The sequence below is a fragment of the Rhinolophus hipposideros genome (genome assembly GCF_964194185.1).
Source record: "Rhinolophus hipposideros genome assembly, chromosome: 10".
NCBI classification, from domain to species: domain Eukaryota; kingdom Metazoa; phylum Chordata; class Mammalia; order Chiroptera; family Rhinolophidae; genus Rhinolophus; species Rhinolophus hipposideros.
Window position 1 is genome coordinate 64,121,304 of NC_138056.1, and position 22,150 is coordinate 64,143,453.

Sequence of the window (22,150 nt, forward strand, 5' to 3'; positions counted from 1 at the left end):
AAATACACAGCACAGATTCATACCCGCAAGAGAGGGGACTTGGCAACCGGCTCAGCAGAAGAAGCACTAGACCAAGAGTCAGAGGGTTTCACATGGCTGTCTACCCTCTCAGTGTTTGCACTTTCTCAGCTGTAAAATGCAGGTGTGTGGGCAGGTGATCTGCACGCTCTCTTCGTCTAATCCATGTCGATCCCCATTTTAAAGGTTACCAACTGTGGCCTAATCACAAGTCCAAGAAGCACAGTCCAAGCACCGAAAATTAATTTATTGAGACTGGAGCAATTTACAATAAAGAACTCGTTACAGCACATTGGAAAAACTCAAGTTTCACATTCACAAATATAAATCACTGTTTGCTCTGAGGCAACATGGGCGGGGGACAGACAAGGTACTAGGGGGAGACACAGACGTAATGGGCCATCAGTGAGCCCTCCCCAGAGAAAGGCCTTCTCTGTGACTCAGCAGCATTTCTAGATGCCCCCACAGAGGGGCAAAGTGAAGCTTTCCCTGTGATTCTAGAGCAAGACAAACTTTCTGTAGCCCTGCTGCCTTTCTCTTTGTGGTTCATAGAATTTCTATGACGGCCTTAAGATGAAACCATTAGCTCTTCACAACACCATGGAGACAACAGGCACAGACATGGGAGACACGTGGCCAGAAAAATCCATCTGGGGATCCCTATGGGTTCAGAAGATTTGCTCTGGCCCATCGAAGTCAGTTTTTTACCCACTCTTCAGACTACATCTTGAAAATTTTCAAAGATCCTCACAGAGAGAATCGGACAATAAAGCCCCATGGTTCATTACAGGGAAGCAAATGATCTACGTTTGTTTCAATGAACAGCCAAGAGATCTAAGTGAACCTTGGACAAACCCCTTCTCCCCGAACCTCAGTTTTCCACTCAGCTCCATATCCATGCTTTGCTTTCAGGATCTATCTGGTGCTAGAAAGAAACCTAAAACCAGTGTGAGAGTGGCAATTGTTTACGGCTGGTGAATTAAGCTCTATTCTGCCTGATGTGTCTTTCTTCTGGATGACACAGTGAGTCTCTCAGGACCAGACGGAAGGTGATAAAAACGCTCAGTCTCTGGAATGAGATTTCTCTGGCAAGTTGAGTCCTTACGGACTACCACGATGCCACAGGCTTCTGTAAGTGACACGTGAGCCACCAGGGTGATGCTAACTGACAGTGAAGCGGCCATCTTATTCAGACAACACAGAGAAAGAAAATGGCCTGTCTAGACAGCTTGAGAGGGTGAACTGTCTAAACACAATGATTTCCAGCATGTTGGAAAATCTGCACCCTCATCTCCTGTGAAAACAAGGCAATGTTTTATTGCCTCTTGTTCTATGTGATTGCAGGAGAGATGGAATTATGCCAGTTGGATGAGTTTTGTTCCTGGATCATGACAAAGGCTGCCATCTCTGGAGAGGTACTTCAGCCAGGCCCTTCCCACCGCTGACTACAAGATGAAGGAAGTGTATCAGGTCTGTGACAGTCTTCTCCTTGGGTTCCTCTCTCACCTCTTCTTCCAGCTCTTCTAATGGACACTATTCCTGGGAGAGGGGCTCAGAAGTTCTCTGCTATACCCCTGGTTCTTGCTTATCTCTACAATGAAAAGTGTAATTCGGGATGAAATGAAAAGCACACATACAAACGTGCATACACACACACACGTTGCAAATAAATGCACAGCATGCCAACAGAACTTATTACAAGTTGGTAGGAGAAGGAGCTGATTTTTATTTTCTTCTTTGTGCTTTTCTGAATTTTCCAAAGTTTTAACAATAATTTTTCTTTAAGGAACCAAAATGGTTCTTTCTTATCACATACCAGGCCAAGCCACCACGGAATTGTGATTCATCCTGCTCCAATGACTTCAGAAAACGAAGCATAAAAACATCCGTGTCCGCTCCAGCTCACTAACCTTCTACTCAAGCAGAGCTCTGTGCAGCTGGGTCAGCCACACCCACCGTATAACTCAGGTGTGCTTTATGGATGCTCAGCGGTAGGGAGGCTGGTAAGGCAGCTGCCTGACAGTTTGCGGCAGTTTGCTGACTCAGCCTCCATCTGGGCTGAAATGGTGCTGTTCTCTGGCTCAGGGAACCAGGGTGATATGCCTCACAGCATTTCTCAGACAGGAATTCATAAACATGTGTCTAGTTGGTAGGTGCCTTTTAGTTTTCACATCAAATGCGGCGAGGAGGGTGGGCAGTTTCCTAGGAACTCAAGAGTCTTATGGCTTCTGCAGGAACTTATTTCCAGCATGGTGAAGGTCATGTATGAGAGGACAGGCTCTGTCCTCAGGCCCTCTCCCAACCTCAGCTGGAGACAGAGCCCCCTCCCCCTGCCTCTTCCCACCCTCCTCTAACTCATCGCCACAATGGGCTCCACAGACGAAAGGTCTGTCTTCCCAGACTGGAGCTGGGAGGAAGGCAGGACATGGTTGGCTAGCGGAGCCCTCCGGCCATGGCCCTTCTCTGTCCAAGCCACCCTAAAGGAGGGGACAGGGGAGGGTGGCCGTTCCTCTGGAGGCTTGGGTGGCCTTTGGAACATGCTCAGTAACGCCTTCAGCTCAACCCTGAAGTTCTCATTAAGCCAGCAGTAGATAAAGGGGTTGTAGCAAGTGCTGCTCATGGCAAACCAATGGAAGGCAAAGTAGAGGGCGTTGTTGGTGCGGATGACCTTGCTGGACAGGAGGAGGACGTAGCAGTTGAGGGGGAACCAGCAGAGGGCAAAGAGGATCACCACCAGCATCAGCATCTTGATCGTTGTCTTCTTCTTGTGCCGCAGGGTCAGGTACTGCTCCGTGGTCACATCGCCAATCATGTTGCACAGCCACAGCTTTTTGGCCACGCGGGCGTAGGCCACAGACATGATGAGGAGGGGCAGGATATAAAGTAGGATGAAGGTGGCCAAGTCCAAGTACTTCCAGAAGAGGTCCGCCGGCTCAGGGAAGTCTGGCAGGCACAGTGAGCGGACAATGTCCTCACTGGGGACGAGGGCAGAGAGAAACAGAGACAGAAACACAGAGACAGAGAGAAGGAGGGTGTGCGGGTAGTCTGGAAAGGCCTCCTCCCAACAAGCACTGGCCTCTCCCTCCACTGGGTTCCTGGTACCTTGTCCTGGTACCAGCACTTCTGATGCTGCAGCCTAATTATCTGATTACATTGCTGGCCTGGGAGTTCTATAAAGATAAGGAATTCACCTGGATCTCTATGTCCTCCTAACCTTGTATTATTCCTAGCCCATAACAGAGACCCAACAAATATCTGTTCAATGAATAAATGCAACAGTGATGTTCCTTGTCTTAGAAACTGGGAGCACCATATATTCAGGAAAACCTGGAATTCCCACCATACTACCATGCTTCCCCGAAAATAAGACCTAACTGGAAAATAAGCCCTAGCATGATTTTTCAGCATGGCATCCCCTGAACATAAGCCCCGTGCGTCTTTTGGAGCAAACATTAATATAAGACCCGGTCTTCTTTTTGGGAAAACACAGTACCTACTCCCACTGCAGAGAGGAACCAAGGAACGGGGCAAACACTTGATGGGTATTGAGAATGTGAGTGGCAACGCCTGAACTAACATGACTTCAGCCATTCGTATAACAGGTATTTATTTTCTATGCAACGTACTCAGTCCTCTTGAAGCTTTTTAGGGATATCTGTGTGTGTTGGAAAACCCAGAGTCAGTGTGTTAACTTAAGAGCGTGCAGATTACAACCTGCTGAGAGAGGAGGTGCAAGCCACCCACCGCTGGCCAGAGGGACTGTCCAAGCTCCCACTGTCGGGAAGTGAAAACCCCCAGGGCCGGTTCAATACATTCACATAAAGGAAGTAGAGCCACGAGATTCATTCCTTACAAATCCCAGAAAAGAGGTACAATGAACCGGGGAAAGGCAGTCCAACATCCGGGTCAGGAGCGAGCAGGGGACAGAGCCTGTAGCAAGCAAATATTATTTATAAGGTGGTTGAGGCGGCAGTTACTAATTTTTCATGGGCTCAACTCTGAGGGATCATTTTAAAAGGTGCCCCCAGGAAAAGCAAGGTGGGAACTTGTCGCAGGAATCCTAAACTCGGGTTCTTATTTCAATGTCCAGATTCAGTGTGAGCAGGGATGTTAAATTATAAAATGCCTAGGCAGGAAGCCAAAACGACAGTTTTCTTATCATACCATGTGGCTTGTCGCTCTTGTTACATGTGCTGGCGGGCATCACTGGCGTAAGAATGAGAGAACTCTCTGCTTTTGTTAGCAGGAAAAAAAAAATAGCCCTCCATATGCGAAGGCAGATGGGAGTCTAAGAGCTGGGGGTTTTGGGTATGTGATTCATTCCAGTATCTTAGAATTTGGGAGGAAACCTTTACAAATTAGTTGAAATTGGCTTCTTCTCTCAACTCTGTTTACATCACAGGAGTGTGTATAAGTGTTTGTTTCAGATGGGGCAGCACATGGCTACTGCAGGACACACCAGCAGTGCACCCCAGATCCCCTCTGATCCTTTTTAAAGTCTGGAGTGCCAGGCCCCCAGCTTCTGCCTGCCCTGAAAGAAATAGCTGGCACCTGTACACACGACTATCCTAGGCTGCTGAAGACACTTCTTCCTACAGATCCACTAAGAGCCACGAGGGCTGGGAGTCTCCCCGGGGGAGGCCTGGAATATGAAAGCCTAGCTCCAGGTACCTCAAGACTGGCACACTGTTATCAATTTGCTGCAGAGCCCCCCCTAAGGAGCAGATGGCAGCTTCCCCCCAAATCGCAGCCTCCCTTCGTCCTGCCTTCCCAGTCCCTTACCCATTACTCCTGGAAACACTTTCTTTAAAAATCACAGGCCTATGTACCTTCTTTTATCTCACGGTCTGTCTCTAAGGAACTTCATCTAAAGCAACTATGAACTGATGAAAATCACGCCAAACTCATTTATTAATTCATTCAGAAAATATGAATGGAGGGCTTGTTATGTGAGGACAGTAAGTTAGGTGCTAGGGACACCAAGGTAGCAAAATCAGAAATGGGGCCAGCTCTCTCCAGCCTTAGTCTGGTGGGGGAGACCACCTTAATGAACTACTAACACACCTATGAGTACTTACATTTAAAAGCAAAAAAGCTGAGTGCTTTGAAAGAAATTGTCATTCTGTGAGGGTATATGACAAAGAAACCTGAACGGGAGGGGGGCGGGTATAACATCCTGCCTCAGACACACAGATACATACATGTTTCGTCTGCAGGTTGTGTGAAAGCATTTAAACACCATTTTCAACACGGCCTGGGTGATTTCAAATCTCAGTCTCTGAGAGCATATTCCCCCAGTGACAGAAGCTAATCAATACTGCCTGGATCTTGCAGACATACTGGACAGAGAATAAGGAGGGAGCTAACATTGTTGAAAAGAAAGATGAGGAAAAGGAGAAGAAATGCAGAGGACAGGCACTCGCCTGGAAGCAGCAGGATGAGAGAGGCAGAGAATGTTAGCAGGTGCTGCTAACTCTGAGATTCAGGGGGCTCTCATTCCCCTCTGTCAAGGGCCTCTGAGTCCCCAGGCTGCTCCCTCCCGGTTAATCTCACCTGTACTTGAAGGTAAATAATTTCTGGCAGATAGCGTGCGGGAGTGAGAAGAAGGCAGCCATGACCCAGATGACCGCTATGTAGATGACACCTTTTGTGATGGAGATCCGGGGTTTCAGCGGATGCATGACGACCTGGAAAACAACCAAGTTTTGCACGACTGGCTGAACGGGGAAGTTTTGAAGCAAATGAGAAATCCAGCTGACACAGCCCACTCATCCCAATATGACAGGTAAGTCCTATTTATAAAGTCAAGCGCCCATTAATTCATCACTGAGCCCCTGAACCGCACCAACCCCAAGACCAGCCCCAGAGGTAGAAAAAGGGTGTCATCTGGACTCAGAGACTCCGGGCAGTCCAAATGCCTCCTGCAGGTCGTACTTGGCAGGACAAGGGTACAGTACGCAAGAGGGAGGGGTGAGCGAGGGGGTGTGCTTTCAGGACACCCACAGACCCACAGCAGGGCCTGCAGAGGAACAAGCCGCGGCCAAGGTAGGGCCTGATCCCAGCTCCCATGATTCTGGACCCCCTAGGTTACAAAGGGCTCCGAGAGGGTCTGAGGGAGACAGACAGACGTGGAGAGGAGACTCACCACTTATCACGGGAAGCTGTGTTCACGTTTGTTTGGGGGTTCACAACGCAGTTTATGAAAGCCATTACTAGAATTGCAGTGGGGCCTGGCTTCCCCACACCTATAATAAAGCCAGTGTTCTATGCTTTGGGCTGGAAAGGGTCTTGGAATTAATTGCTACTGTAAGCGATTCCTCAAAATGTTTAAATAAAGACTTAGGACTTTAACTCATTTTAAGATCAAAATCATTATTTCTTGAAAAAGGCAGTTTGGGATTAGTGAGTCCAGAGTCGGGGGAGAGGTAAGAGCTGCCACCTCCTCAGGACATATCCCATGACACTGGACCTTCTGTGGACTCCCAAGTTTTTCTCCTCATTTTTCAGGTCTTACAGGAGGAAATGACTGGGTTTTAGAAGCTGCCCAGCACGTTCTCCACTCTGGACTTGGCCATCTTTGTCCCGCCATCTCCTACGTTGTTCAGGTTGTTGAAGGGAGTGGAAGCCTGAATCACAGGCCCCAGACGCCTTAAAGTCTCCTGGCTTCGGGTGTATGCCACAGCCACGTGGTGGATGTGGCAAGATGTCCACCCTGGCCTCAGATCCACCTTTGGCCCAAGGGTCAACTCACAGTTAGCTGCGTTAAGTGGGGGTAAGCAGAGGCCAGCAAGGGTAATCCGGAGTCCCTCTTGCTGAATTAGGGGAAAAAGTTAAGAAGAGGCAGGAAATATCTGTGTGCAATGTTTTCACACTTTGTGCCAAAGCATCTGCAATATGAATTCCAAAATGATGGCATTTCAGGGATAAAGAGATCTCAAAGTTTGCCAAGTCCAATTCCCTATCAGATGCATGAATCTCCCCCCAAACACCCCTGTCAGACCTTGCTTAAATGTGGCTGGTGACATGAGACTTATTCCCTACCTCTCCAGGCAGCTTTGTGCACCTTCCGACACTTCTATGAGAAAATTCTTCCTCGTATCGCGCTGCATCTTTGAATCTGCATCTTTGAAGCCCCCTATCCCTTGACCCTTGCTGCACCTCTTGGAGCTACTCAATAAATTCTGTCTTTGTCCCAGTGGCTCTTATAATATTGGCCTTGAGTCTTCTCAGAGCAGGGTGGACTCGTGATCAGAGCACGGGCTTGGAGCCAGACAAACCTCTGTCCTAATCCTAGCTCAACCATTCACCAGGCATGCGATCTTGAGAAAGCTCCGTAGGCACTTTATTAGCTTCCATTCCTTGATTCCACACACACCCAAGTATTCAACACGGATTCACTGAGTTAGCACCACAAGGTGCCTGCCATGGAGACGTCCTCCTTCAGGATGGGCACCCTCAGGTCCTCTTCCGTTCCCTTCACCGCATCTACCCATGTGCGTCCGATGGGGCAGGACACTGAACAGAGCCTTCCGGCCCCACCCCGATGCCTGCTCCTGCCACCTGGACTCCCTGACTTGGTTTCCTCCTCAACAGCTTGGGCCAGAGAAGACCCATTCCCCCAGTCAGGAGCCTTGTCTCTGACTTGTAATTATTTGCCACTCTCTTTTCATCTGTGATTTCTCCCAGGTCTGCTTGACAATCCCTAAAACAAGCTCATTCGCTTCTGAGACACAAAATGCTAGCTAGCAGTGAGTCTTCATTGGGACAACACACTGGAATAATTGTTTTGCAGCTCCTCCTACAAAGGGTTGAATACGCCTGATTTGTACAGGTCAATAGGAAGATGAATACACTCATTGAAAAATGGGCTGAAACACTGTGTTGAGGGCCCCCACAGTCCCTCTGGAAAACAAAGGCAGAGAGGGAAGGACAGGGTGCTGGGTGCAGGTACCCTCACCTGGTGGCGGTCCACAGCAATGGCCGTCAGGGTCAGCGCTGAGACGTGCAGGGAGCAGTACTGGGCAAAGCGGCTGACGTGGCACATGCCTTTCCCGAACACCCATGTGCTATTCACAAAGCGGACCTAAAAACAAGCCCACAGTCAAGAGATGAACCGGCCTTGACCCTGACACCCCGCCTCCATCCCAATCTTGTTGGGAGATGGATCCACCGCACTCTGTGTATGTCCCTACCATGGGAACTGTAAGTAATTATTCACTTTTCCCCCAACGACCAGAGCTGGATTTCATGCTGATGCAGTGGGTACAGAGACCAGGGAAGAAGGATACTATCACCAACCAGCCTTAGAAGACCCTCCCCTCAACCCTTTCACTCTCCCTGGTTGCCAGCGCCTTGGAAGCTCTAACAGGAGTTTGAATCAGGGCAATTCCATGGCCCAGGTTGAAGGACAAGCTGCTTTGCATCGACCTGGAAGGGGTGCCGGTTCTCAGGGCCTTGACATCCCCTCTCACAGGAGAGCCTGGGGGCAGGGGTTGTCAGCTCTCAGGCCAGAGAGAGTTGCAGCCTGGCCTGGGGTCCGCGGTCTCCTTTCCCACGTACCCGCGCGTCCGCTGCAGATCTAGTTGTGCAACCTACTCTGGGCAGCAGCACACCACCATGCCCAGGGACCCTCCAGGGCCCATCCTGGGTGGCCCAGCCCCACCCCAACACTGCAGATGGTCAGGTTAGAAGCTGGGGCGGGGAGTCAAGAGGAGTCAGAGATGCAGTCTCTTGTGCTTCAAGGAGCAAGGGGGAGAGTGTTTATGTGTGGGGGCCGGGGGGAGTATTTGGAAGTCCTTTGTCCTCGGCTATTGCTCTGAGGATCCTGAGTGGCAGGAATCCTTTAGACACAGATTGGGAGGAGAATAGGAAAAGACTATACTTTGGAGTAGTGCAAGCTTAATACAGTCTAAGAGTGCCCCTGCCCCCTCTCCCGAGTTGCATGGCTTAGTGGTCAGACCTCTGGGTCAGGGGAAGTAATTCTCCTCTGGCTCTGCTAATTAATTACTAGCCGAGTGACCTTGGAGAAGGGATTAAATATCTCTGTGCCTTAGTTTCCTCATCTGCAAAATGTGAGTAGTGTTCTGATAAGTGAGGACAAGAGAGAAAATGTAGTTTTAAAATGTAACAGAGACAGAGAGACAATGAGACAGAGAGACATGAACAGATAGTGCTTTGGTAATAACTCAAATAACAAGAAGGTTATTCCACAGATTGAAAAAGAAAAGTAGTTTATGCTGCAAAAACCTAAGATTTAGCTGTCATGATTGCTCAGGCATAGCTCTCTCAGTCTCAAATCATCCATGAGTGCCACACTCTCAAGTCATGGAGGGACAGACGTGACATCACTAACGCCAGGCAGCCAAGGCTTGGGGAGGAGGTTCCCGCTACCCCTGTGCACATGCCCCCGGCCTGCATGTCTGGGGCCCAAGCCCACCTCACCCTCACCTCTTCCGCAACACAGATCAGGCACAGCCTCACTGCAAAGCACAGAAAAGAAATGCAATTTAAGTAAGTGGCTGAGGAAAACGCACTTAAGCTTCCATGAACTATTAGCAGTTGTTCAATATTTCAGCTGTGACACAAAGCAGCAACCCATGGCGAGGGAGGGCATTTAATGGGCTGCACTCCGGTGTGTGTGTGTGGGTGGGGGGGGGGGGTGACCTAACAATCTCCGCTCACATTTCAAGCATTTTTGATCACCTTTGAGGAGCCCAATTATCAAACAGGCTCATACTCAGCGACATTTAACAGGAAATGGTCATTTGTTCACTTGCTACATGCACTGAAATCATTGACCCCATGCTACTAGCTGCAGAAGCTCCAGATGAGAAGGTGAGAGAGGGAGGGAGGAATGAAAGAAGGGAGGGAAGGAAAGAGAGTGGGAGGAAGGGAGGGAGAGAGAGAGAGAGAGAGAGAGAGAGAGAGAGAGAGAGAGAGAGAACAAAACCACAGAGAGACAGACAAGAGTCAGAGAAAAATAAGGAGAGAGCTAGAGACAGGCAAACAGAGGCACATTAAGACAGAAACACAGAGAAGAAAATAGATAAAGACAGAGAAGAGAGACAGGCTTCTTAGACAGAAACACAAGCAGAATGACAGAGACGGAGATTGACAAGAAGACTAAGCAGGGAAAAAAACAGAAGAGAGAGTTGAGTTTGAGAAACTAGAGATGAGAGGACAAGAGAGAAAAGAGACTAAGAAAGAGGAAGACAGGAAGACAGGCGGAGAGGGAGACAGAGAGACAGACAGAAAAGGAGGAGAGAAGCAGTGGGGGGCTGGGGGGCGTGGGGAGGACGGCGGGGGGGTGTGGGGAGGACGGCGGGGGGCGCGGGGGGGAGGAGTGCGAGCCGGAGCCGGAGCCGGAGCCGGAGCCGGAGCCGGAGCCGGAGCCGGGCCGAGCGGGGGCCGCTGCACCCCGGCCTTACCAAAGTGAACGGCGTGTTGAGGAGCGTGATCATGAGGTCCGCGACGGCCAGGTTCACGATGAAGAGGCTGGTGGCCGAGTGCATTCGCTGGTTCTTGAAGATGACATGACAGACCAGGACGTTGCCAAAGAGCGAGCAGATGATGATGAAGGAGTAAGCCACGATGAGCAGGGCTTTCACCGTGGGGTTCTGGGACTCGGCCCCGTAGCGCCGGCGGCCCACGAAGGTGTGCCAGTCGGAGAAGGTGTCGTTGTTCCAGAAGAGCGAGGCGTTGGGCACGGCCGGCGCCCCCTCCAGGCCTGGCTCATCCTCCCGGCCCTCGGGGCGCTCCGTGGCTCGCACCAAGGGGAGGAGGGCGAGCAGCACCCAGGGCTGGACCATTTTGCAGGAGCCACGGCGCCCGGGACCGTGCCGTCCGGACGTCCCCGCGGGACTGCGGGCGCGCGTGGGGACAGGCACGCGGGGCTGTCCAGGGAGGGACCCCCGGGCCTCGGAGCGCCCCGCCGAGCGCCTGCTGGCCGCGCGGGCCTCCAGCCCACGATCTGCACGGTTGGGGCCAGTGCCGCACTTTTATGTCCCTGCGCCCCGGGGCGGCGAGCCAGCGCCTCCGCCCATTGGGCAGCGCAGCGTCTCTGGCGGCGACAGGGACGCGCCCCGCTCAGCGGCTCCGCGGCCGCGCCCCACCGAAAGCGCGCTCCCACTCGGGGACTGAAACTCCCGCCGGGCGTCCAAGGCTGGTTCCCTCGCGTACGCTCGTCTGTTCCAGCTCTGCTTAAGCCTCCTTCTTGTAAAGGAAGCAGGCGAAAGTTGGGTGCGAGTTGGGATTGTGTGGGGCTCACCGCCTGCTCCAGGGGCTCCCTGTTCAGCAACGGGGATAAATTCCACCGGTTTCCCTCTAAACTTCAGCCCTGGCATAATGCCAGTATGAGGTGAATCCCTGAATTCTGGCGGTTCCGGGGTCAAGGTGAACAATGAAATACATGTTTGGGGTTTTCCCAGATGCCTTTAATGACCAGATTTCAGACTTTAAAAAAAATAAAAATATTGGGGTGACAATTGTTAGTGAAATTACATAGATTTCAGGTGTACAATTTTGTATTACATCATCTATAAATCCCACTGTGTGTTCACCACCCAGAGTCAGTTCTCCTTCCATCACCATATATTTGATCCCCTTTACCCTCATCTCCCACCCCCCACCCCCTTTCCCTCTGGTAACCACTAAACTATTGTCTGTGTCAATGAGTTTTTGTTTCTCATTTGTTTGTCTTGTTCTTTTGTTGTTTTTGGTTTATATACCACATATCAGTGAAATCATATGGGTCTCTGCTTTTTCTGTCTGACTTATTTCACTCAGCATTATTCTCTCGAGATCCATCCATGTTGTCACAAATGTTCCTATATCATCTTTTCTTACCGCCGAATAGTATTCCATTGTGTGTATATACCACAACTTCTTTATCCATTCATCTATCGAAGGACATTTTGGTTGTTTCCATGTCTTGGCCACCGTAAATAAACCTGCAATGAACATTGGAGCACACATGTCTTTATGGATAAATGTTTTCAGATTTTTGGGGTAGATACCCAGGAGAGCGATTGCTGGGTCATATGGTAATTCTATTCGTAATTTCTTGAGGAACCTCCACACTGCCTTCCATAACGGCTGCACCAGTCTGCATTCCCACCAACTGTGTATGAGGGTTCCTTTTTCTCCACTGCCTCTTCAACACTTGTTACTATTTGTCTTGTTGATGATAGCCATTCTGACTGGGGTGAGGTGATGTCTCATTTGTGGTTTTCATTTGCATTTCTCTGATGATTAGTGATGTTGAGCATGTTTTCATATATGTATTTGCCACTTGTATGTCCTCTTTGGAGAAATGTCTCTTCAGGTCCTCTGCCCATTTTTCAATTGGGTTGTTTGTTTTTTTGTTGTTGAGTTTCATGAGTTCCTTGTATATTTTGGATATTAGCCCCTTATTGGAGGCACTGTTTGCAAAAATCTTCTCCCATTCAGTTGGTTGCCTCTTTATTTTGTCGATGGTTTCTTTTGCTGTGCAGAAGCTTTTAAGTTTCATATAGTTCCATTCATTTATTTTAGCTTTTACTTCCATTGCCTTTGGAGTCAAATTCATAAAATGATCTTTGAACCCAAGGTCCATAAGTTTAGTACCTATGTTTTCTTCTATGCAGTTTATTGTGTCAGGTCTTATGCTTAAGTCTTTGATCCATTTTGAATTAATTTTGGTACATGGTGACAGATAGCAGTCCATTTTCATTCTTTTGCACGTGGCTATCCAATTCTCCCAGCACCATTTATTGAAGAGGCTGTCTTTCCTCCACTGTATGTTTTTAGCTTCTTTGTCAAAAATTATCTGTCCATATTTATGTGGTTTTATTTCTGGATTCTCAATTCTATTCCATTGGTCTATGTGTCTGTTTTTCTGCCAATACCATGCTGTTTTGATTATTGTAGCCCTGTGGTACAAGCTAAAGTCAGGGAGTGCGATACCTCCAGTATTGTTCTTTTTCCTTAAATTGCTTTGGCTATTCGGGGTCTTTTGTGGTTCCAAACAAATCTGATGATTTTTTTGTTCTATTTCTTTAAAAAATGCCATTGGGATTTTGATGGGAATTGCATTAAATCTGTATATTGCTTTGGGTAATATAGCCATTTTAACTATGTTGATTCTTCCAATCCATGAGCACGGAATGTCTTTCCATTTCTTTGTGTCTTCTTCAATTTCTTTCAAAAATGTCTTATAGTTTTCAGCATATAGGTCCTTCACATCCTTGGTTAAGTTTATTCCTAGGTATTTTATTCTTTTTGCTGCAATTGCAAAAGGAATTGTTTTTTGTATTTCTTTTTCTGAGAATTCATTGTTAGTGTAGAGGAATGCAATGGACTTTTGTACGTTGATTTTGTAGCCAGCAACTTTACTGTATTCGTTGATTGTTTCTAACAGCTTTTTGGTGGAGTCTTTAGGGTTTTCTATATATAGCATCATGTCATCTGCAAAGAGTGATAATTTAACTTCTTCATTCCCAATTTGGATGCCTTTTATTTCTTTCTCTTGCCTGATTGCTCTGGCAAGGACTTCCAACACTATCTTGAAAAGCAGAGGTGATAGGGGACAGCCCTGTAGTGTTCCTGAACGTAGAGCAAAGGGCTTCAGTTTTTCACCATTAATTATGAGATTAGCTAATGGCTTGTCATATATGGCCTTGATTATGTTAAGATATTTTCCTTCTATACCTATTTTATTAAGTGTTTTAATCATAAATGGATGTTGTATCTTGTCAAATGCTTTTTCTGCATCAATTGATATAACCATATGCTTTTTGTCCTTTATTTTGTTTATGTGATGTATCACATTGATGGATTTGTGGGTGTTGAACCATCTTTGTGCCCTGGGGATGAACCCCACTTGGTCGTGATGAATAATCTTTTTAATGCATTGTTGTATTCGATTTGCTAGAATTTTGTTTAGGATTTTAGCATCTGTATTCATCAGAGATATTGGTCTGTAGTTTTCTTTTTTGTGTTGTCCTTACCAGGTTTTGGTATCAGGGTAATGTTGGCCTCATAAAATGAATTAGGGATTACTGTCTCTTCTTCAATTTTTTGGAAGAGTTTGAGCAGGATTGGTATTAGATCCTCTTTGAAGGTTTGGTAGAATTCACTAGTGAAGCCATCTGGTCCCGGACTTTTGCTTTTGGGAAGGTTTTGGATGACTGATTCAATTTCGTTACTAGTGATCGGTCTGTTTAGATTTTCCAGTTCTTCATGGTTCAGCCTTGGAAAGCTATATGTTTCTAAGAACTTGTCCATTTCTTCTAGGTTATTGAATTTGGTGGCATATAGTCCTTCATAGTATTCTTGGATGATCCTTTGTATTTCTGTGGTGTCCGTGATAATGTCCCTTTTCATTTCTGATTTTGTTAGATTTCAGACTTTTTAGGTTTTGTTTTCTTCCACTCACTTGGACTTAATGTGGGAAGCTTTGTTTTCTAAGGAAACTCTACAAAGCAGGAAACTCTTTTGACAGGATCAAAGAATCCAAAGAGATAGATAGTTATGTGCCCACTGTTTGGCTAAACTTTCTGCCATGGAAGTTTTTGAAGCTGTAGTCAGGGATACATGTTTTTGTTTGTTTGTTTGTTTGTTTGTTTGTTCCCCACCTGCTTTTCCAGGAAATCTTGGTATCTCTTGCTCACCCGTTTTCACTCCCAGTGTGAGGTCTCTTCTAGTCATTCCTGCCCAGCCACCCACCCACCTAATCCTGGATCATGGTCAAATCCCAGCTTTATCACTACCTAGCTGTGAAATCCTGGACACATCATTTAGCTTTTCTGGCCTTGGTGAAAAGATTTCCTTTTACTATGTGTGGGGTTTTCAGTCCCCTGTATGGATCTTCCATCACATTTCTCTCTGGTGCTAGGATGCAATAATTGGTTGACTATGTGTCAATGCCCCCTCACCCCTATTCTAATGGCAAACCTCATGTAGACTCTATTGTCAGTTCACCCTGCTGAGCAGTGCTGTTGGGCTGGGACTCCACTGAATGACTCAAGCCGCGGTATCTTCTGAGGTGTCCACTTGGCCCTGGAGAACAGGCCCCTCCCACCAAAGTCCTCTTTTCCCACTGGGCCATGAGGGAAAGCCCCATCCACCTCTCACTTTGGAACTTTTCCAGGAAAGTTAGACATCAGCTTTTGTACCCTCTCAAACTCCAGGGACATAGGCCAAGATCTTCTATTAATAACCATTTAGAAAGTGGTTTAAGTGTCACCATATTTCAAAACAAAGTGCAGTTATCAAGGTGGGAAGGAGTCGGGAAAGTCTTCCCAGAGGAAATGACACTTCAGCTCAGTCCTAAGGGACCAGCAAGAGATAGTTAAGTCATGAAGAAGCAAACAAAGGGAAGATGATGTACTCTTTAAGAAAGGAATCATGGTACATGCAGACATGGAGTGAGTATGAGTTGGCACATTCAACAACTACAGGAGTATAAAGGATAGAGTCTGTTCTGCAAGGAGATGAATGGAGAGAGAGGCCTGGAGAGGTAGGCAGGGGCATGAAGGAGAAGCCTGACCGATTTTGAAATCCTCATAAGGATTGGAGCCATTTGCAGAGGACAATGGGAATTCTTAGAAGGGCTGTAAGTAAACGGAAAAGATCAGATTTGTGTTTTAGAAAGAACACTCTAGCACTTTAATGGAAAATAGAGGAGCTGGGGCTTGAGGCAGAAGGTTTGAAGGGTGTTCAAGTGATCAGGGGAGGAGGTGAGACCGGAATCAAGGTGCTGTCAAGGGGAGGAACAAGGCTGACAGATTCGTAGGAAGGAGGAATCAAGATGATTGGCAAGCTTTCCATTTGAAGTCAAACATGCACACACTCACACACACACACACACACACACACACACACAAACAAAAAACAAAAAAACCACAAACAGACAAACAAAACACTACGAAAGATTCTCTTTGACCTCCACCCTTCCTAGAGCTGTTGGCTTACCTCTCTCCATTGTTTTATCAATACGTTCAAAAAAGTCCACTCTTGTCTCGTTTTTCACCTCACATTCTCTCTTTAAGCAACTGTGTCTGGGGTAGGAGGATGGTGAGCAGATGTCCTTCACTTCTGCTGATGGACCTGGCAGGTCCCCACAGAATTATGGCTGGAATAGGAGATTATGTGACTGATTCCAGGAGAAGGGACAGTGGTGCCAGGCAGATGAAACAATAAGTATTTAGCTACAGGAAATAAACTAAGAGACCCTGTACACTCAAGAGCTTGGGTAGACTTGATGCTCCATCAAGATGACTTGAAGCCATCTGAGGGAAGGCAAAGATGGAATGTGCTGGTCATTTAGAAATCAGAAAGAATGCCCGGGCAGAAACAGGGCTAGTCAGCATCAAGCATGGAGAAAGAAATCAAAGGGAAGCAGACATAATCGGGACCACTTAACTGATGATTTAGCTTTGATTCCTTGCTCACCATGCCCACCTTGTAGGTGTGAGGGCGAAGTGCCTGAAACTTTCTGAAAAATGAGGTCATATTTTAGTTCTTAGCTTTCTACAGAAGCAAATCCTAAGACACTGATTCCAGTGCCAGGGTTTATTTGGAGGTAAAGGCAAACACCAGGAGAGTGGAAAACTGAGATAAGGAAGGGAAGGTGGCCCATAAAGAGGGTACTGTCAAGCCAGCTGCCACTGGAGCTTAACCTTCTGGGAAAGCCAGTGTAAGGCATACACAACAGCTATCCAAGCCAATGGGCGAGGAAGCTGGGATACCTACACACCTACTCCTGTCAATCACTGGTTGAAGGCTGCTCCCATGGTGTGATAATTCTCCCACACTTCTGGCTTACCAAAGCCAGCTTAAATGGGCTTGAGAGGAAGGAGAAGGTACTCAGGCAAATAAAAACTGGTGTTGGCAGCTGGGAGCTGGACTGGTGTGCTGAAGGGGTAGGAGGTACTGACAGTATCCAGGGTTAGACACAAAGTCTACAATCACTTCTTCCGCTTCCCCAGGCGTTCGGCTCTCTGCTCAGCCAGGCCTAGGTCTCCCGCGTTCCCAGCCCAGCTCTACTGTCCCCAGCTTATCCTGAACTGCTTAATGAAACAAGACTTCTCCGCCCCCACCACCACCAATCCCACACTAAGTTATTTAAAGGAGTTTCCCCTTCAGAGACTTCATTGGTCCTGTAACATTACCATTGCTTTTACTAAGGAGATTTGGGAAGACACAACTGCTTTTACAGAATGAAGTAGCTCCTTCTTTTGTGCCTTCTGAGTAAAAACAAGGACACTGTGTGAAGTCAGTATGTGCTATAGTAATTATATTTCTGTCTCTAATAAGAGTCACATGTATTAAACATGTGAAGGCAAAGAGTTTAGTGTTTAGCTCTTTCAAATGGACTTGAAACAAAAAAGAGAAATAGTAAATCACCTCACAAGTATTATCATAAAAAGTAGACAAAGAGTAGAATAATACAACACAGAGGCCTTCGAAGGAGTTATTTCTGAGAGCCTCACCATGTCAATATTCCTGGCGCCACAAGCAATTGATCCTTTAATACCAATATTGTTTCCTGAAAAGAACCTACTTGAGTTAAGAAACTCACCATACCCACAATTCCCCTCTGGTGTCAATCACAATGATGGACAGAGGGCAAGAAAGAGCAATTTGCACCATGCCAGGCACACTGCTGTCACTCAAAGTTTGTGTTAATGGCAAAAGTTGGATGTCATCATGCCCGAGTTACAAATGAACCACATAGGCCTGAAATATAGAGTATGGCTGAAGGTAATCCCAAATGCAATAAAAACACAAATTGTGTGGGCAGGTTACGTTAGGAATCGGTTTCTGAGTTCCAGTACGCTGGAGCCATAAGGTAAAAAGATATACTTAGGATAAGTAAAAGGAAGTAAGCCCAAGCTCCAGTTTGTGGCTCCAAAGTTTTTTGTAAGTTGCTTGAACTTACTCTGCACTTTTACATAGAAAGTTTTATAAATGGTGGCATGTTTTTTTGGCCAATTCATAACAGCCCATTTAATCCATAATGTAGATAAATGGTAGCATTAGTTGTACCACAGAACTGCTAGGTAATTGTTGGTGCTCTGGGGTTCCATTCTCCATTATCTACTCCTTTTGAATTAAATGGCCCGCTGGATGACCTCAGCCACCTCCACTGGTTGAACCATCACACAGCAATGATCTGTATCTCTACTTACCCTCTCTGTTGAAAGCTCCAGATCAATATTATGTATTCAACTGCTAATTGGACATTTCCACTTGGAATACCCTCACATACTTAAAATTCAACAAGCTCCAAACTAAACTCTTTATATTCTACCCTTCCCTCCCTTTCTTACACTTGCCCCTTTTCTGGTTCACCATGATTAGAATCTTGGGGTCATCTCACAGCCCCCCAATTTCATGATGCTCTGTATTGGAAGATGCTATTTCTCTGTCTAGAATCATCCTCTGTGCCACTCCAGGACCAGGAAAACTCTCATTCTTTAAGACCCAACTTAAGCATTCTCTCTCCGATGAAGACTTGCTCCTCCCTTTGACCAACACAATTCCAGAACCAGCAGCCAGTGTCCCCAAATCTACTCATTTAAAAGTGCTCCCATAATATGCAATCCACTCTCTGATGTTGCACTTCTCTTGTACTCTATTTGTGACTTCTCTATCTTTCCCACTATACTGTCAGCTCTTCCAGGCCAGGAATGATCTTCCTAATGTTACCTCCGAGAACCTAGCACATTACTTACACAGGGGAAATAGCGGTACTGCGGTAGAGACATTGCACCTGGATTCAGACAACCCAGGATACAAGTCTTAATTCTTCTCAAGACTCCTCTTTCTATCTAGTAGGATTCTGGGACACATCAAGGTTTCAATCACTTAAACTTATATAACCTCCATCCTCGAAACTCAGCATAAAACCTACTTTCTGTCAAAATAACGGTTATTTTCTGGTTCTGTTACTGGTTAAGCACTTTAAATGAAGATTTTTTTTTCATTAGGTCTCTGAGAAGGTAAAGAGGAGAAGATACAGTTCCACTAATGGGGAGAGCCATGGAATGAATGTCTCAAGATTTTTTCTATAATCCTACAGGCTGAGTCATAGTCTCAGCACCAGGTCTAATTCTATGTTCTTAATTGCTATTGAGCTATTTTTTCCTACTTCTCTTTTATCTCTGCTGTGTGCTTTGTTTCAAATCAGATGCTCAGAAAGTGAAAGAAGATGATTCAGCATGGTATTTAAGCCATTTGATTAATACTGCATCATATTGAGGAGGGAATGATGATTAGGTGTTGTTTTTAACAATACTAAGTACAAATTTTGTTAAAAGATATTTCTAGAAAGCAACACTGGATCTGCAACTCATTTTCACAGGATGTAAGCAATAGCTATCATTGATCTTACACTGTTTTGAAAAATGCTTTAATAAGATTTTTTTTTTTTGCATTATCACTTGAGGCCATTAGTTTTAAGAGCTACAAAAAAGTTATCTTTTTCTCATATTAATTTTATACTGATTTCTATTTTATAAAGTTCATGCTCTGATAAAGACAAATTCTAGCAATTACAGGTGAAATTTTGCTTGCGGGCAATGGAACATAGGAAGTCTGTGATGTATGAAATATAATGATCATACCTCTCTGAGGAAAAACCAACACAGTGAAGTAAACAAGTAGGATCTAAATGTCAGTCAGATCTCGACCAACCAGACTATTCAAAAAAATACCATTAAGGATATCATAAAAGCCTGAAATTTAGGGCAGAGTAATAAAATCTAATTTAAACTGTGTGAGGAAAATGACTGCACCCTTTATAGTATACCTAGAAATAGCTAAATAAAAGATCTTAGCACACAGTGACCTCGGCAAAGCTGTGGACCCCGACCTGGATCTGATGGGTCATCCTGAGCTCACCTCTACCACAGCCTTTTAAAATATAACAACCATACCCATCAGTCTCCCCCATTAGAATGAGCTTCCTTGAGAGCTTTTCATCTTTTAAACCAAACCTAGCACGGTGCCTGGCACAGAGCAGGCTCTTACTAAATATTTAATGCATGAATATGTGAAAACATCAAGTTTTTATTTTTTTAAAGACAAAAAATTCCAAAGCACTCACATAACTAAAGCAGAGCCATTCATTTCACCATCACTCTTTGACAATGGAACTCTCTCATATACACAGCTGGCTGTGTTGTGCGGTAGGAATATAGGCTACAAGTTACAAAGCCGGAGTTTGATTTCCACTCTGCCATTGATCTCCTTATTTTAAACCAGAAACTGTCACCCAGTCACATGGGCTCAGTCGGCTAATCAGAACAGTGACTGGTCTCTGACAGTGACAATAAGGGACCTATTACAGGTAAAGATCGATAGTTCTCCACTGTGAAGTACTTTATTTTTTCTGAGTATAAATGGTGTTTGTAAAATAACACAAAAGAACATACATAAGAAAATAAAAATCACACGATCCTGCTACCGTGTTTCCCCGAAAATAAGACTGGGTCTTATATTAAGTTTTGCTCCAAAAGACACATTAGGGCTTATGTTCAGAGGTTGTCAGCCTGAAAAATCATGCTAGGGCTTATTTTCCAGTGAGGTCTTATTTTCGGAGAAACACGAATTAACATTTCAGTGTGTTTTCTATAAATCATTTCACATAATTGAAATGAGATTTTATCAGTTTTTGTGTCCTAATTACATTATTCTAAAAGCATTTTCCATGTTACTAAATTTTTCTCAAAAACATCCCTTTTAATGGCTGCATATTTTGTCTCATGGAATACCATAGCATATTTTTCACTATAATAAATAATGCTTGATGGAATCATTTTTACATAAATATTTTTACACTTTTTAAAAAGAAATATTGTATAATAAACTTACATATACCCATCACCCAGCTCCAATCCACTTCCGTTCCCCTGGTCCAGGTTATTTTGAAACAAATTGCAGATACTGTACCATTATATTATTTAATCTAATATTGATATATATATACACAGAGTAGTACATTATATGTGTCATATATAGAATATATTATATATTTATATACGCTCTACTTTATATCTAATATTCAGTCAGTTGTACATAAATCTTTCACCACATTTCTGATTCTCTCATTACTGTAGAGCCCAAAAAATAGAATTCCAGGTAAAGGAGGTGAAAATGTTTTAGAGCTTATGATACTTTTGCCAGATTGCCTGCTAAAAGGATATAACTATTTATACTCCCACTAGCAACACGAACACACCTTTTTCACTGCACACTAACCCACACCATTTATTTGATTTTTTTGAAAGGCATTGTAAAAGGTTTCTTTCAATGATTTTTTTCAAGCTTTAAAAATCTCTTCACCCAAAAGCTAATGCTGAGATCTTTGGAGTCAGCCAGAGGTGGGCTTCAGTCCTCAGCCCATACAGCCATGTGGTCTGTGCACGTCAGTCTCTGAACACCTGCTTCCTCATTCAGCAGCTAAAAATACTGACGTCATAGGATTTTGTGGGGATTAGATGGAATAATGTTTAAAAGTGCTTAGCACAGTCCTAGCATCTAAAAACCATTCAATAAATGGTATATTTCTTTTAGACTAGAAGTCCCATGAGGTCATATCTATTGTGAGTTTTTTGTTTTTGTTGTTTTATTGGCATTTGCTTAGTGCCTGATACATAGCTGGCATTCAATATTGACTGAATGAAAAAATTCTATTTGGATAGTTAAAAATGGTATGCCATTTAAAGTTTCATTTAATCGCTAATAAAGTCCTAGGCTTATTAGCTCTTGGCATTTCCAGTCTGTGATTTTTTTAAACTCATGTCCTTTGGCCTTACAACAAAGCAATTTGTCAATTTTTATCAAGTCTTTAAATATGACTACACTCAATATCCAAAAGTTCACGTGTAAGAATTTATCTTAAAGGAACAAAGCAGCTATGTTCACAAATATGTATATATATTATATATTTTTTTCTTTATGCTGTTTAGTACTTTTGGGTTTCCTAGAATATTTTTTTATAATCAGAAAAATAAACCAAATGTGATTTTGGGGAAAAAATCGAAAAATGGGAACACTTCCTGTGGGAAATCACTATTAAATAGGTTTTTGGTTGATGGACACATTAAAAGTACTAAATCAAAGAATTACAATGAGAGCCCATTCAGTC

General features: G+C 45.1%; 1 protein-coding gene across 1 annotated transcript; it reads right to left on the reverse strand.

Moving 5' to 3' along the window:
• Positions 1–245: 245 nt before the first annotated feature.
• Positions 246–11,822, reverse strand: GPR83 (G protein-coupled receptor 83). Its single transcript, XM_081064913.1, has 4 exons — positions 10,446–11,822; positions 7,976–8,101; positions 5,572–5,705; positions 246–2,993 (listed from the first exon to the last, which is right to left on the reverse strand). The coding sequence occupies exons 1-4, from the start codon at positions 10,824–10,826 to the stop codon at positions 2,369–2,371; spliced, it is 1,266 nt and encodes a 421-aa protein (XP_080921039.1). The 5' UTR covers positions 10,827–11,822; the 3' UTR covers positions 246–2,368.
• Between the last annotated feature and the right edge of the window lie 10,328 nt (positions 11,823–22,150).

What these genes read in the sequence shown, in the direction of transcription:
- GPR83 (XM_081064913.1), bottom strand. Translation starts at nt 10,826, where the DNA reads ATGGTCCAGCCCTGGGTGCTGCTCGCCCTCCTCCCCTTGGTGCGAGCC. An exon ending in TCAACACGCCGTTCACTTTG is followed by an intron (nt 8,102 to 10,445) that starts GTAAGGCCGGGG and finishes GCTTGTTTTTAG; the next exon opens with GTCCGCTTTGTGAATAGCAC. An exon ending in TTGCTGTGGACCGCCACCAG is followed by an intron (nt 5,706 to 7,975) that starts GTGAGGGTACCT and finishes GTTGTTTTCCAG; the next exon opens with GTCGTCATGCATCCGCTGAA.